The sequence below is a fragment of the Mastigoproctus giganteus genome, chromosome 1 (genome assembly GCF_048544385.1).
Source record: "Mastigoproctus giganteus isolate SK-2022 chromosome 1, ASM4854438v1, whole genome shotgun sequence".
Classification (NCBI taxonomy): domain Eukaryota; kingdom Metazoa; phylum Arthropoda; class Arachnida; order Uropygi; family Thelyphonidae; genus Mastigoproctus; species Mastigoproctus giganteus.
Genome location: NC_143575.1, coordinates 109,145,847 through 109,163,687, shown reverse-complemented (window position 1 = coordinate 109,163,687; position 17,841 = coordinate 109,145,847). Strand labels below are relative to the sequence as shown.

The 17,841-nt window shown below is 36.4% G+C and overlaps 1 protein-coding gene across 1 annotated transcript in view; it reads right to left on the bottom strand.

Annotated features, from left to right (window-relative positions):
* Positions 1 to 17,841, bottom strand: part of LOC150091095 (uncharacterized) — a 334,378-nt gene that overhangs the window by 287,311 nt on the left and 29,226 nt on the right. Inside the window, exon 3 of the mRNA XM_090374226.1 lies at positions 7,709 to 7,743. Coding sequence (XP_090230352.1) covers positions 7,709 to 7,743 — 35 coding nt within the window. The remainder of the gene's footprint in view (positions 1 to 7,708; positions 7,744 to 17,841) is intronic.

Here is a 17,841-nt window from a genome sequence, read left to right as displayed (position 1 = left end):
ATTGTACATGTTCATAATGTAAATGACAAATCTGCATAAAGGGTAATCGTGGTGATATCAAACGCTCAGTTACAACATCCAGTGGAGGCTGTTGTTATTGTTGTTATTTGGGTTTTAGAAGCATTAGCAACTAAGGCCATATTGCTCCGGGAATATGCGGTGGTCATTCCCTGACCTTTCCGCATCCTCCGTATTTGGTAGTGACGGGCTCGAACCCCGGTCTAATCAAGAAGCGTGTGCTACACACTGCTGCTCCTTCCCACCTGGTTACGGAAGTGCCCTATCCAGTGGAGGCAAATCCATTTGAAGTGGCCATAGTTAGTATCCAGCCCTCTTTTAATGAAGTATTACATGTATTATACGTCATGAAAGTACTCACTTCTTGTAAAGAAAATTCATTTTGAAGTAATTTATATGAAGAAATGGTTGGAAATGGTTTCAAAGCTAATTGATACCATAAACGATCACAAATATTACAACTAAATCCAAACAGGTTTTTGTACACTAGTTTTTCAAACTCACTGTCAGCTCGTGTAGACACTACAGGGATGTGATCAGGATCAGGAATCTTATTATTAGCCATTTCTAATTTCGCTTTTTTTCATGCATGATATTCCTTCATTCGTTCTGCTGGAGTTTTAGATTCCTGATAAGTATCAGGCATAGTAGAACTCTGTGGTTGAATTTTATTATTATTCAGAATAGTTTGAATTTATAATTTCCTTTTCTTCCGTTCACAATATTCCTTCATTATTTCAGCTCGAGTTTTTTTGGGCGCAGTTTGAGAACTTCCAGACATAACGAAACACTCTTGTTGAATTTCATCTGGATTCACATTTCTGTCCAGCTTCCCTTTCTTTCTTTCATGATATTCCTTCGAACGCTGGGTTGTAGATTTTGGCACACAGTCACTCGTGTATTAATCATTATGCTGATATAACGGTATAACATAGCGCATCACTGCTCAATTGTACTTGTCACTGCAACTTGTTGCTTCACTGCACGCAACAAGTACAATGCATGCGCATTGACTTTTATGACGATTTCTAGGTAACATATCGCTTTTTTCCAAATAACGCTGGTAAAAACATTTTTAACATAAAAAAAACAAACCCTCCCACATCACCTGTAATAACTTGTCTAATTCTTCTTTGAATGTTCCTGTTCACTATCTATAGTGAACACTATAGATAGTGAACTATATTAAACACTATATTAAAACTGCCTACTTTCACAACAGATGGAAGTCTATTCCAACAATTAACCATCCACTGGCTGAAGGCAGTTACTTCTCTGCATTTCTATCCTGCAATCATCCTTGCTCAATTTGAATTTATGCCTCCTCATGTGTATAGTCTGATTAAGAGGAAGAATGCCATCTGCAACTGAGGTTGATCAATCCACTCAAATCCTTAAACATCTCAATAAGATTGCCTCTCATTTAGCAGTAAGGGGCTCCAGCAATGACTCCCATGGGATTGTACTAATAACATTAAACCCAGAAGAGCAGTGGCTATTAATAACCACTCCCTGTCTCTTGATATTCACCCATCCCTTTAGCAGTAACCTACCTGAAAAGTCGTACTGCCTCAATTTGTATAGCAGTTTTTTGTGTAGAATAATACCAAAAGCTTCACTGAAATCTAAGTTATGATGTCAAAATTATTTTTTGCATCCAGTTCCTTTGTAACTACTCATAGCAGCTGATCAGACAAGATCTCCTTTAAAAAATCACTGCTGTAACTGCCATATTCAACACCACAGTATATAATTATAACTATAGCCATATAGTGCAAGGAAGCCTGAGGCTTATGCTGCACCAGCTAAAAAAAAAAATTCTGAGTTACCCTGAGAGAGAGAGAGAGAGAGAGAGAGAGAGAGAGAGAGAGAGAGCCAGAAGAAGAAGAATGATGATATCCAGCTCAGGACCCTGGGTGTGCTGCCAAGCTCATACTCATCAGATGTGAGCCCCTGGGATTAATATAAACCATACTCTGCAATTAAGACAATATCCAGGTCCTCTTGACATTGATTTCACATTGCTTACACTCAAAGTTGAGTCACTGATGAGCATTTCAAATAGTTGTCACCTTAAATTGTATCTCTGTGATGACTTCCTCAGCAAGATGGGACAGGCTTTCACCTTATGGCTGCTGGGTAATGGAAGGTCTCTGTAGCTAAGCCCATATTCAAAAATGTTTCTGTTAATCCACAAACATATTTTACAACACATTCATCCAGTGACCCTTACTCTGGTCATAAGCAATGAAAAACTTTTAGTTCTTTGTGTGAGGGCTAGGATAGTGTTGCCTTACTCATGCATATGAGTTGATGTACTGTAATGCTGAATAGATCGGATTACATTTAAAAAGTTTTGCATTTTTTTACAAGATTAGCAGATTTATGAACGTATTCAGATTTCCACATAAGTTATTAAAAAGTTGGAGACAAAGGTGTCGGAGCTTGTTTATATATGCTTTTGTGGAAAATAAAATATTAGTAAGCAAAAGTGTACTTTTTAAACCACTTTACTATATGTGGGTTCATTATCCAAAATGAACACCCCAAGCACTTCATTACTTCCTTCTTGCTTGTTGTGCATCTGAACATATGAGTTTTCCAACTATACTGTTGGATTTGTATCCACTCATTGTGAAAAACAAAGTACACAGTTAACAACAGTGTTCTTTTTGTGCTTCAATAAATCTAAAAAAGTCACGCTTTACTTTAATGTAGTCTTCCTATTCAAATCTATTCTGTTAGAGCCAGCAGTTACTTTTGCCAGGCAATTGCTAGAGGGATTCAATGCTAAAGGGCAGAACATTGCTCTGTAGATATTCATACTACTCTGAACAACTGACTGGTAGTGTGATTACGTTCAGTGATTCTTTGTACCAACAGATTCAAGGCATAGCTGTAAATGCCCTGGTCAGCATCCCCATAACTAAAATCACCATGCATCTGTTTCAATATGTAGACTTGAGTGGAAGATATATTTTTGAATCTGTTAACACCAGTTTAGTACCAGCTCTACTAGTACCAGTTAAGCATCAGATTTCAATCTACTAGTAAGGGTGAAGCACGAACTCTGAATAAAGCATATAGTCGATGAATTTACAGTCAATCCCCATAGATCGAAATGCTGCTCCTTCAATAAGCTCAATTTCGTGCTCCTATATATCCATTTTAACATGCAGTTCGAGACGAATCATGCTCTACCCTTTTTTTAGATGTCCTGGATTGGAATATGGGTTCTCAATTTTTACCCTCTGTGTATAGGAAACTTGTGTGAAAACAACATAGCTGTTAACATTTCAATTTCAAAAAGTAAGAAACCGAGTATTTGTCGGAAAGGAAGAAAACAAGAGGAGTTTCTTTCCTTTTTTTTCTTCTTCTTTTATTATAAAATCCCAAACATCATCAATCAGCCATTTTCAATCCAGTGCATGATGAAAGCCTCTCCAGCAACTTTCCAGTTCCTTCTGTTTCGTGCAATTCCAATCCATTTACTATCCATGAACTCTTGAATTTCATCTGTCCATTTCCATTGTCTTCCAGGTTTTCTCTTAGCTCCTCTTGGGTACCAAGAGGAGCTAAGAGAAATTCTGTTATTTTCTTAGTCTATCTGCAATCATGTCTTCGAGCCACGTGTCCTGCCCAAGACCGTTGCAGTTCTTTAGTTTTGATAAGAATATCCTTTATTTATGTTTGCTGCCTAATCCATGTGTTTCTCTTCATATGTAAGATTCCTAATATAATTTGATCCATTCTTCACTGTGTATTTTTCAGCTTCTCTTCCATTCTTTTGGTGAGTGCTCAAGTTTTACTTCCATATATCTTGGTGGGGAGTGCACATTGGTTCATTATTTTACATTTCAGACAAATTGGGATATTGCTCCTCAGTGTATGACTATATTTCCTGAATGCATTCCATCCAAAACTTATTCTTCTCTTGACTTCCAGCCATTTATCATCATTACAGCTAATGACTTGTCCAAGATAAGTATATGAATCAACCTTTTCAATTACTGCTCCTTCGATAATTACCGTATTTCCCCATGTATAAGACGCACCTTTTTTCGAAAAATTTGGGGTCTAAAAATTGGGTGCATCTTATACAGTGGTTGTAGATTTTTTTACTTGCATTTCCCGCTTTTTCGCACTTGTTGTCTTTGCGCTCATTGTTTTGCACTTGTTACCGGTATATTAGGTTACATTTTGCCACATTCTGCCCAGAAATGGCTCAGAAAAGATTTTCGTACAGTGCTGAATTCAAGTTAAAAGTGATCCAGTTTGCAAAAGTGAATGGAAATCATGCTGCTGAACATAAGTTTGGTACTCCTCCAACTGAGAGGGAAGAAGAAACCCTACTGAAAACGCTACGGCAGAAGAAGGCCATGAGAGGCAAGTCAGCAAAATGGCCTGATTTAAAGAGGGAATTGAAGATATGGATTGAAGAACAAAGGACAATTGGAGTTCATGTGTCCACAAAGATGGTTCAGCATGAGGCAAGAAGAATTGCTGATGAAAAAGAAGTTACTGATTTCAAAGGAGGACACAATTGGTGCTTCAGGTTCACGAAACGGAATGGACTAAGCATGCGTACACGCACCAGACTTGCCCAAAAGATGCCTGAAAGCTATGAGCAAAAGGTCCTTGAATTTCATCATTTTGTCATTCAATGTCAGAAGACACATCAGTTTGAGTTGGGACAGATTGCAAATATGGACGAAGTCCCCCTTCAATTTGATGTCCCAAGTAACAGGAATGTTGATAAGAAGGGGGTGAAAACTGTAACTGTGAAGACAAGTGGACATGAAAAGCGCCATTATACTAGCTCGTTGTGCCGGCGGAACCAAGCTGCCTCCTATGCTGATTTTCAAACGCAAAACAATGCCAAAAGAAGACATTCCTTCATCCCATCCTGATCCATCCAACAAGGGTTGGATGGATCAGGATGGGATGAAGATCTGGTTTGAGAAAGTTTGGAGCAGGAGACCAGGTGGGCTCTTACGCAAACCTGCCCTATTGGTGCTTGATCAGCTCAGGGCACACACAACAAAAAACACAAAGAAGATTGCTGCAGAGCAAAAAACAAAACTTGCCGTCATACCTGGAGGCTTGACATCCCAGCTCCAACCAATTGATGTCAGCATTAACAAACCCTTCAAAGCTGCCATGAGAGATGAAGTCTTCTGGGGACAATTTGACAAAATGCAATAAGCTTTTCTTATGTTTAATTTCAATAATTCCTCTTGCACTTTCCTCTCACTTATTACAAAATCATTTAGCATTATAGTTTTATATTCTCCGGTATCTCCTTCCTTATAGAATTCCTCATCTGTGAACACAGATGCAAAATCCTACTCGGCACCCTGAGCAGGATTATCAACAGTCTAACCACTGATATCAAGTAGATCAATATGATTCATCCCCTTTCTTCTGGTGTTTACATAAGCAGTGCAGTCTTAAGTGTTCTTCTTTGCATCCATTGACAAATCACTCAATCTTCCTTCGCTTCCTCATCCCCTTTGTGACTTAATTACAGAGTAGTTTATATCTGTGTCGCCTGACAATTTAGATGCAACTCATGCATTTTCCTTCTTTGCTATAAGTCTTATTAGTTCATCTGACATCCATTTAGGCCTATAACTTGAAGATTATTTCTTAGTTTGTATGAAAAGCCTAGTAGCTTCAATGATTAATTCCATTTAGAATTTGCTGATGGTAACATCAGTTGGTCCCACTATAGTGAATTTAAAAATTGTCTGAGACCTCTGCTGTCACCTTTACAAAAGCAAAAACCCTTCCCTTTATTCTTGATGGTAGATACATCTTAAAGTAAATCCCAAATCTATACACTGTGATCACTGCTGCTTAATGGTTCTTTTATCTGCAGTGGTTCTTTATATCTTTTTACATCTCAAGGAAAGACAAACTTGAAATTTCATGCTGTATATCTCCATTAAATTACAAATACATAATAACCAATATATTTATAAATTTGTATGTACTTAAAAATAAAAATAAGTATCTCCTAGAAAATCAGGCTAAATGTAATTATATATCTGCAATTTTTTTTAAAATACAGGCACTCCTCAAATTACTTCAGGGTTGCGTTCTGCGGAACTCTACAAAAATTGAATTTTACGTAAGTCGGAATTTCCCTAAATGCTTATGCAGCACTCACAACTATGCTTGCTGAATTTGGTTGAAGCATAAAAGAAATGTTTGATGAACATGTAAATAGAATTATTTATTCAATTCTTTTTAACTCATGTGTAGGAAAAATTTCTAAAGTGTACAAAATTACAAAGTGTACAATTACAAAAATTTCAAAATTAAAAAAAAAAAAAAAAAAAAGACAGGGGACAGGAATAACGTAAGCAAGTTTTACCTTTCAAGCATCGTTGCCAGAATCAACGTCTCCAGCTGATAAGTATGCTTCTGCAGAGGTTGAGAGCTGTGGAATTTTAGAAGGGGCTTTTTCTGCCAACACATCACAAAATTTCTTTGCTGCTGCAGAATCGGCACTGGTGACTTCACTGCATACTTTAACGTTGTGGAAACCAGTGCAATGCTTGAATCTATTAAACCACCTGTTGCTTGCCATGAACTTGGTTAGGGGTTCGCCATACTTATCCTTAATATCTTCATAAATACTTCTTGCTTTTGCTTGAATGGCCATTAGACTCGGGGGCACTTGCTTCTGAATCTGATTTTCCATCCATATTATTAATAACTTTTCCATCTTAGATACAGTGCCTGAACGCTGTTTTGTGATCACTGTTGATCTTAAATGCATTAATCCCTTAACATGTTTTTTTATACGCGCACTGTTCTTTAAAATAGCATTCACTGTTGAAACAGCAAGACCTAATTCCCACATAGATGACAAACTTTGTCCTGTTTCTTACTTCTTAATCATTTTCATCTTCATTTCTAAATTAATTTAGTTTTGTTTCCTAGCACTGCCACCAATTGCACTTTCCGTTGGTAGCTTTCCCTTCATCATTGTAATAAGTAAATAGGAATGAAGAGAAGAATCTGAAAGTTTATTTATGTTTTTTATATGATCAAAGATTTCAGTGAAGGGGAAACATTTCACCATAACAACGTATAAACCCACACAATCCCAGTTATCGGTATTATAGCAAATGCAATAAGATCCGAGTTTACTACCCATTTATTGAACTAACAAAAAAGCCCAATAAACTGGACAGTGCAAATTGTTTTATGGTAGTGACCTCCAGAAATGTGCTTTAGAAAAATATCAACAAAGGCATTCAAAACTGATTCTTATAACAGAACATATGATAACAATGAAAGGGTAGTGCTGCATTATAAAAATTTAGAGACAAATAGCCTGGTCATATAGCAAAAATTTCTACTTCTGAGATCTTGAAACAAATTACCAAAAAAACAATGTTATTGGGTTCACATTATGATATCTGTACAATATTATTTATTTATTTATTCCATTTATTCCTACAGTATGCAAAATTTGTTTCCACAATTTTTAAGTTTTCACCGGCTGGCAAAAACTTACGTAAAGTTGAATTTATGTAATTCAAGTATTACGTAAGCTGGGAGTGCCTGTATAATTAAGCAAATATCAATGTATTTTGTAATAAATAATTAATATATATATATATATATATATATATATATATATATATGCTTTCTAAATATCACTTCAAAAGGATATCATGACACTTGGTAGTATACCTTCTTATCAAGAGGCTAGGAAAAATAAAATTCAAAAACATATGTTCAAGCTCTGTCAACTTAAAATTTCATATATGAATTAAATTTCTTAAAATCAATTAAAGTTTTAAAAAATTATGCATAAAAGTAAGCCTTCAGTTCACAAACTGGAATATTTCTGAAAAGTACTTATTAACCCTTTCAGGAATTTTTATAAACACTATGTGAGCCCTGAAAAGTTTTCTTCATGAAAATTTGAAAAAAATTTTAAAATTTTGCATATTTAAATATTAATCTGTTGTTATTTTGACTTGGTTAACAAATATTAAAGTTAAATTATTTCAAAATCAAATCAGAATTGTTTTTTAATGTGCAAAAAAATGGGAAAAAGTAAAAAATTTTGGAAAAAAAAGTCAAAAAATCAGAAATAATTTTAAAAAATGTAAAAAATTCATTAAAAAAATCTCATTCTTTCATTTTTTGATATCCAGAGAACTGTGATTTTTGTAAGCCAAAAACAGACAATGGTTGACAGGTGCAATCTATTTTAAAATCATTTTCATGCTGAAATCTATTATAAACTCTGTGTACAATCACTTTAAAACACAGATATGAGATGGACAAAGTTACCATCTTTGAAGTGTTATTTCAAATGATCTTTAACAACTTATATATGAGGGTTATTTGATGAGTGTCTTTTTTAATAATTTGGACCTTTCTAAAAACGCATGAAAAGTTACGGTTCATAACTTACAACATCACTTATTTTTTGGTGTCAGTGACGTTCAAGCCTGCATAAATGGAAAGCCTGCATAAAAGTCACAATAAAATATCTTTACAAAAACAGTTATCAAGCAAGGAAATGGTAAATACACTGGGAGAATATGCCCCATCATATGAGACTGAAAAATTGTGTGTTAAAATTAAATACAGCAGAACCAGCATCAAAGATGAACAATGCTGTGGACAGCCATCAACACTAATACCATTCCAGTAACCATCAATAAAGCCCACGAACATGGTGATGATCATCAAATAACTGTTAAAGAAATAATACAACAAAACTATAGGCATCTCAACTGAATGGGCACAAAACGTTCTATTAAATGAATCAGGTACTGTATACAAGGGTTTCTGGACAATGGGTCTCATGTCTTGACTGATTCACCAGCTCCAGAGAAGGCCAAATTAGTCCCATCAGGACTCAAAGGGGATAAAAACGGTAGATTATCTTTCAAAGGAACAAACAATAAATGGACAATACTGCATCTTTTTAACTAAGTTCAGATGTAATCAAAGAGCCCAGGAAGGTTGACTAAAGGTGTTTTGTTTCACCATACCAATGCACCTGTTCATATAATAGCTGCTGCCATGATTGCAATTCATTATGCTTACTACGAATTGTTGCCACGCCCACCAGATCTAGCCCCATCTGATTTCCACCTATTCTCAAAACTAAAAATTAACTTGCCCGGAAGGAAATTTTGATTGGATGATGAGGTGATAGCAGACGCACATTCCTTTTTTTTTTTTCAGACCCTTCAAGAAAGTGACTATACTGAGTGGACAGAAATCATGGGATACCTACCTAGTAATGGGTAGGCCCACCTTTGACGCAGATAAGGGCAGTCACATGGTGAGGCATTGAGTCCACTAGTTCACATAAGCATTCCACTGGTAATTCCATCCATGCTTGCTACACCACTGTCCATAATTCCGTCGCATTCCTGGGTGGAGGATCCAAAGCTTGAACGGACCTTTCTACGACATCCCAAAGATGCTCCACAGAGTTCATATCTGTGAACGGGGAGGCCATTCCATGGTGGTAAAATCTGCAGAATGCTCTTTGAACCATGTTCTAGCCACCATGGCTCTGTGGGGAGGTGCACTGCCCTGCTAAAAGAGTCCGTTGCCCTACTGGTGTATGATGACCATGAAGAGATGCAGATGGTCTGAAAGGATGGACATAACCTGGACTGTTCAGAGATAAATCTAGACTTATCAGAGGTCCCAACGTGTGCCAGTTGAACACACCCCAGACCATTATCAACCACCCACCTGCCTGAACAGTTCCTTGTTGACATGACGGGTGCATAGCCTCGTGCGTTTTCTGCCAGATACGCACTCTCCCATCTGCTCAAAATAACTGGAAACAGGACTCATCAGACCAAGAGTCTCCAATTATCCAAGGTCAAGTGCAGATGTTCTTTCCCCAGTTAAGGCGTACAGTCGTGTGTCGTGGTGTTAGGAATGGGATTCTGGTGGGTTGGCAGCTCCCATAATCTATTGCGGCTAATAATCACCTTGGTGGAGACACCTCCCTCATTGAAGTCGGTGGTGATTTGTGCCATTGTCACTCTCCAGTTAGCTGAAATAATGCGAGTCAGATGTTGATGCCAACATTCATCCACCACCTTTCTCTGCCCACAGCACTGTCCATGATGAGATGTTATTGCAGAAATGGCATATTCTCGATACGCTCTTGATACTGTCGAACAGGGATAGTGCAATTTCTGTACCATCTCCATGATAGAGTGACCCATGCGTCAGGAACTCACTATTACCCCTTTCAAAGTCAGTTAACTCACAACATTTATCCACTCACAACTGACATCGAATTACCGCCTATGTGAATGCAGTGTACCTATATACATACCTGCCAAGCGATGGGTTCATCCACTACCAAGAGGGGTGACAGCGTCACATTGTCCAGGAACTAGGTATCCCATGAATTCTGTCCTTTCAGTGTTCAATACTGGGATCATGAACTAGAAATATTGCTGAAAAAAGTGCACTGAGTTACAAGGAAACTACATCAAAAACTAGTGTAAAGTGAACATAAGATAATAACTTCTCATATGCTTCTTCTTCTTCTTCTTCTTTGGTCCTTAGCTGGCAGCTGGGGGAGGCGGTTGGCCACGCAACCAGTATGCTGCTAGGCTGGAGACTTATCAAACAACCATTGTACATACTCCTCGGAGCCCACACTTGAAAAATGTTCCAGAAAGGATTTAACTACCGTTAAAAAGTCATAACACTGTCAAATGTTATGACTTCATACTTCATGTTGTATGAGGTAGAAACTTTTTATTCTGCAGTTAAATTAAAGAAAGTAGAATAACACTTTGAATAGTTCACTCAACTTTTATTAAATTCATAATATTTAAATTTACAATACACTATTTTTTAATTTTTGCCAAACAAGAAATGAAATTTGTAAAAAATAATACCAATTTTCAAGAAAATTACATCTGCCTATATATAAAGTATAGAGAATTATCGGGAAAAAACTCCAAAAAAAAATAAAGAGACAGTATGTCACTTTACACACAGTTTTCACAAAATGAAGAACAGAATGAGTGGAAGAAAATTTCATAAATGAAAACTTCAGAATGGCAGATTTTGGCTAGAATTTTGAAGTTTTTATTAGCTTCAAGCTGTCAACAAGCTAAAACAATAAATTTAGGGAAAATAAAATAGAGTTCAAGTAAAGAAATGAAGATACAGGTTGTGTAACGCATATAAAGAATTATGTAAATACTGGGGAAGAAGGAAAAAAGAAAAAGTTGATTGTCAATGTCCATCTCTTCAGGAGAAAGCCGCCTTGTAGCTTTCTCCTGAAGAGATTGACATCGACAGAAGGCAAAGGAAAAACAGTATTTTGTTAAAAATACTAGAAAAGGTGAGGAGAATAGCAAAACAATTTTAAAATCATATACTTAGACACATTATTATTATTATTATTATGTGGCGGTAGTAGTAGTAGTAGTGGTGACAAATGATGCAAGAAAGCAAGCTTATACAGCATCAGCCAAAAAGATATATATTAAAAAAAAAAAAAAAAAAAAAAACACTTCCCATTTCACCTGTCCATCCCCACCAATAATTTGTCTCATTCTACTTTCAATTTGTTTGAACCACCCACCTCCACACAACACCAAGAGTTTATTCCAACATTTAACCACCCTCTGACTGAAGGCCAATTTATGCACATCTAACCTTGAAACCATCATCCTCAATTTAAATTTATGCCCCCTCATGTGCATTCTAATCAAGATGAAGGATTTCATAAAAATAGATCTTATGCAATTTATTCAAAGCTTTAAATACCTCAATCAGAACTTCTCGCAGGTGCCTTGCTCCAGATGCTAAAATTTACAAAACTGAGGCCTTTCCTGGTAAGAGCACGCTTTTGCTCCCCGCACAAATCTTGTTTATCTTCTCTGCACTCATTCCAACAGATCCACATTCTTCCTAAAATGAAGCTTCCAAACCAGTATGCAATATTCAAGATGTAGCCTTATACAAAGGAATAATTACCTCCCTATCACTGATAGCAAAATTCCTGTATATCATTGATCCCATGAGTTGTCCTGGTAGTCTGTCTGCACAATTACCCCAGCTCATTTTCAATCTCCACTGCCACAAGTGTGGTACCACATATCTGGTATGTTAAACTGGGATTGCTGCTCCCCATATAAAGTACAGTACCTTGAATTCGTCAAAAACTTCAATTGCCATTTCTCAGCCCATTTTCCTAGATCTTGTTGCAATAGCATACCCTGATTACTGTGATTAACCACACTGCCAACCCATCTACATTAAGCACTCAAACCAAACACTCAACCTTTTTGAATCATGGCCCCCTTTCAACTAACATAAAAATCTTACACCCTAATATTGTTCAAAATGTGAAAATTTATTATCACTGAGGGGTTTCAAAGCAAATCAAAACAACTGTTAATATATAAAAAAAAATTCATATTTAAATATTTCCAAACATACATATTGTTATTAGTGCGAGCGTTGGGCTTGTTTATATGCCATAAGCTTTTTCTATGTTGAGTGCTGTAGAAGATAAAGCACAATGTAGGTCACTACACTATGCTTTATCTTTAAGCATTTCAGCATTCACAATTCAATTTTGACTCTAAATGCCTGCAATACATCAAAATGGGCCATGATGGTGGTATTCACCCCTTGTCATTTCAGATTTAATGTGTTCAAAGTGTCAAATACATCTGCCAAGTATGCCAAGCTCAGCTGAAAGCTTTCATTTTTGAAGGTGTGAAGTAGTTGGTCTTTGTCTTGATATTCTAAAAATAGGGTGATTGCTTCCTTCGGCTCATAAACTCGAACAAGCATATTTCCCTTCGATAACCAACAAACCTCAGTATAGAACAGAATAACTTTGTGGTCAGCATTCGAATCTTTACAAAGCAAAGAAAATTTATCTTGTGCTTAATGCACTGTTTTTCACATAATTCACTAACTTGATGCAGAAGTTGAGATCTTCACATATATCACTGGGCAGAGTTTTAAGCCAACACATGAGTAAAGGATGCATTGCATCCCAAAAACAGATGGGTTTTTTTTTCCCCCCTTAATTTTTGCCAAAAATCTCAATCATGAGTCTAGCATTGCTGGAGCACCTTCAGTACACACACTCCTTCTCCCAATCCAGGTTATTCATTTTGAAAAATTCTGAAACAGCTTCAATGATATCATTAGCTTTAGTAGTGGTTCCAAGACACGAGAAAAAAAATTCTTCTTCCACAGTACTGTGAGATACATATCATGCATAAACAATTAGGTGTGCACAATTTCCTGCATTAGCAGATTCTTCACTACTAATAGCAAAAAGGGGGCAATGATTTGATCTTTTGCAAAATTAAGTTTGATAACCTCAGACAATTCATCCATTCACCGCATCACCATAGAATCAAACAGGGATATATTCCGTATTTTTTTCTCAGTTTCCGCCAAGTAAAATTTTGGCAACAGTCAGAATGCAAGGCTTTACAAGAGTTTCTCCAATGGTATGAGGTTTCTTTTGCTTCGCACTTAAATAAGCTATTTCATATGAAGCTTTGCCAGCCTTCATGGATTCCTGAAAGTATGTTCCAGTACTGTCCAATCTCACATGATGCGGGAAATCTTACTTAGCAGAAAAAACTCTGCCATTTTTTAGTTGGATTTTAGAGGTTTTGGTTCAAATTTCATTGCAGTCAGGAAAGTCGGATAGCATCATCATTCAATGTTTTTAGACATATAATGCACTGAGAAATTTGACCCATCTTTTGTAATATACGTAAAACCATACTTGATATAAAATTCATCAAATTTTTGTATTTTTGTCGCCATCAGAATGCATCTAACTAGTATTCTTGCAAATATATACTCCCACTCAACCATCCCTTTATGGATAGCAGTAACTCTTCCTTGATGCCACACTGTTCCAATTTCTAAAGCAGTCTTTCATGTGCAGCGATATCAAAAACTTTTCACAAATCTCAGTATACGAGATCAAAATTAATGTTTGCATCCAGTCTCATTTGTTAATCTCATTTATTATTGGATCACAGTATAAAATTAGACTGCTCCTTAACAAATCCATACTGTGATTGCAAAATAATTGAATTTCTGTCAAGACATTCCTGCATTACTTCGTTAACCAGTGACTCCAATATTTTCCCTGGAATAGAAATTAAGTTCACAGCACTATTGACTATTCATGTCTCCCTCTGATCTCCCTTTATATATTGGGGATACATTTGCATGTTCCCAGTCCATAGGTACCTACCCAGAATCCAGGAATGCTCTCATAATAGTGGCTAAGAGTTTACTTACCTATTTTTCTGCCTCTTTTAATACAACTGGATAGACCCCATCCACCCTGGTGTATTTTTTACATTTAGCTTCGACAATTTCTTCTCCACTTTCCTCTCAGTTATTACAATCATTTAGCTCCCCGTTAGAGCTTGATAAACTTCTAGCATTACCTTCCCAAAAGAATTCCTCCTGTGTGAATGTATAGGAAGCAAATACTAGAAACTACAGAAATTACTTGATTGTCCAGTTGAAGTTCTGGGTCTGAGTTCCGTTTCCTACAGAAGTGTATCCCAATGGTCTTTTCAGATGAATTGTGGAAGCCATTGTTGTTAGTCGATAAAACAATTTTGTTGATGGTCCTCATCCTTCAACTTTGCCACTGCTACTTGATATTTTGCTGGAAGAATGGTTACAATTACACTAGAACACCTTATAGAATCCACAGCAGCAGGTGCCACACACCTTCTGCTATTCGAAACAAAGGTTGGTATTTTTTTGGCCAGTGTGTGTATGTGTTCTAATTAATACATAGGAGAGAATTAGAGTCTCTACCAGAAGTATCAAAATTCTAAGGTTCAGCTGAACTGGTACATCTTCACTCTGTTTGTTTATTGGGGAAGGAGGTGGACAAAAAGCTGATAGCAGATTAGAAAATATTAATGCAGCTTTATTTCTTTGTGCTATATCCTCTAATATTGCACATCAATCGAAAAACAGCAATCTGATATGTGATCTTCTTATTTAAGTAAAGAATTAACAAAAATCAACTGGTTATGGGTTCTTCATCATCATCATGAACTTGATCCAGCTTACGTCTTTTAAGACCTGTTCCACTGTAGCTCTTGGAGGTGGTCTTGATCGCACCATCATTGTCTTGGTCGGCCCACATCTCTCTTGCCTGTTAGTTTGTAGTTAAATGCTAATTTTGGGATTCGGTTTGGGTTCATTCTTTCTATGTGACTGATCCATTTTTTTTTAATACAGTTTTATGTCATTTACTATATTATCTACTTTTGATTTCTCTTGGATATCTGTATTTCTTTGATGCTAGCCTTGTAAAGCCTAATAATGGTCTTAGAAATCTCATTTGTGCTGTTTCTAGTTTTTGAGCATCTTTCTTATTTATTACCCAGGTCTCACAACTGCAGAAGAGGCTGATTTTGAAGTGATGTTGTGCAATATTAATTTTGTTTCAGTTGTCATTTGTTTTCCTGAAGTGGCATTTAATCACTCTGTTCATTTTATTATATTTTTGTAGTTTAGTGTGGATGTCTTTCCCTTTTTATGGTTTAATTTTGTATAAATATAGTGCAAGCGCATCAGAAAAACATAGCTATACCTTCTAATATTCTGAATAAATCAGAATATTAGTAAAACGGCATCGTTTTAAGTTATATCTTATATTGTGAATACCTTCACAATGAGTTGCCATGATATTGCACTACTTCGAATAAGTAACGCTTCACCTAAGGAGAAGACTAATGTTACTTATTCTCAGATGGATACCACCACCCAGACGGCACCGTTTCAGGGCTGTTTGGCCCTTCTTCGTTGGGTGGATAGGTACCCGAGTGATGCAATGATAGCAAAACGGTTATGAAGTATAACTCCACAATATGAGAGATGCCTGATGGTGTATCATGTATTTAGACTCTAAAGCGTTTAGGGCATAAGCCTCAAGCTATGGAAGAGTCTAGACATCTGAGAATAAGTAACATTAGTCTTCTCCTTAGGTGAAGCGTTACTTATTCGAAGTAGTGCAATATCATGGCAACTCGTTGTGAAGGTATTCACAACATGAGATATAACTTAAAACGATGCCGTTTTACTAATATTCTGATTTATTCAGATATAGCTGTGTATTTCTGATGCGCTTGCACTATATTTATACATAGTCTAGACTCTTCCATAGCTTGAGGCTTATGCTCTAAACGCTTTAGGTTTAATTTTGTTAATTTAATTTCATTAATAAGGATTTTCTCAAATTTTCAATACATGCATGGCAGACAACGTGGGGTCTCTCATGATTTGTCTTGGCCACATATTCTAAAGCAAAAATAAGCATGATATACTATCTTTTAAAAGTCAGCAGTTTTGTTTCAGTGGTGTAAAATTTACATTGTAGACACGACAATGGAACATTATTTGAAAAAAAAAAAAAAAAAAAATGCTATTTTCATCTTTCATTAACTCACTGTCTCACACTTTCAATTCTTGTCCCACTGGTAGTCAAACCATCAATTCTTGTCCCACTGGTAGTCAAACCATCAATATCTCCACTTCTGTTAGATCAGGGTGGTTCTATTGCATCTTCCTTTATAAAAAAGTGACTTATTATCATCTTGCTTTACCTCTAACTCTTACATAAATGATCTTGATAAATCTATTCTTAAACAATGAACACATTCTATTCAATGCCTCCCCTTAGATTTTTGAGAGAAAGACCATGATGTCAAGAAATCTCCAAGTCCTGACAGCATTTCTCCACTTGTTGTTAACCCATAACCAGTTGATGTTTCTTAAAGATCACACATGCATTCAGAAAAAGGTGTTCCATTTATAATCTTAAAAATTAGCAAGAATTCAAATTTGTTCACCTTTTGATACTGCCTTTATTTTCAATCTATTATACAGGATTATGAAAAATCCGTTTTTTATATTAAAATCATATTTTTAATTATTTTTTAAAACAAATCATTTTGCCCTAGTACTTCCAACATGTGAATAGAATTCATTTGGCCAGATGACCTTTTGCCACTTTTCAAATGTCCAGTGTTGGTGTTGGTTCCTATGCTTACTGTACCCAAAGCTTCTTGTCTAGAGAAGGCTCCGTCAAAGATAATAGATCGGGTCAACCTCCTTGTGGTTAGGGATGGATTCTGGGATAGCTCTCATTGGTTGCTGAGACCAACAGCTAAGAGGCTGGAGAACAACACAACCTAATGCAAAACAAATATGATCCATACCAAGAACATAAACACCACAGAGTAATATCGTGCATGTGAGCGAACCTCTGGGTGTACACATCATGTGAACACATATACCCACAGCCGCTTGTTTGTTTTAGTTGACAAAAGAGTGGAACCCAGTGAGGTTGTCTACTGCTGCTATATATCAACCATAACAGAATTCAACACATTATGTGTTCTTATGTACTCCTCTAAATAACACTGCACTGTCATTCAACTAAGTTGTAGCCTCTGTTTGACTGCATTCCTCTCGCATCAATATGCTGTCTCTAGCAGCAGGCCATTAACTGGATTTTTTGATTGTTGGAGCTCAGTGAGCTCCAACAATCAAAGGGGTAGGCGACTCCTGGCCTGTATGAATAAATGTATCTGGCCCACATGCATTTTAAATTAATGCTGATAAAATGGCTTGTCAGAGTAAAATCAATTCTTGTTTATGAATAATTCTATGACCTGTAACTGGGTTGCATCCATTGCTCAACGTTGACCTATAATACTTCATGCTGCACTTGCACTGAAAGCAAGTTGTTGTTGTTGTTTGTTATTTGGTTTT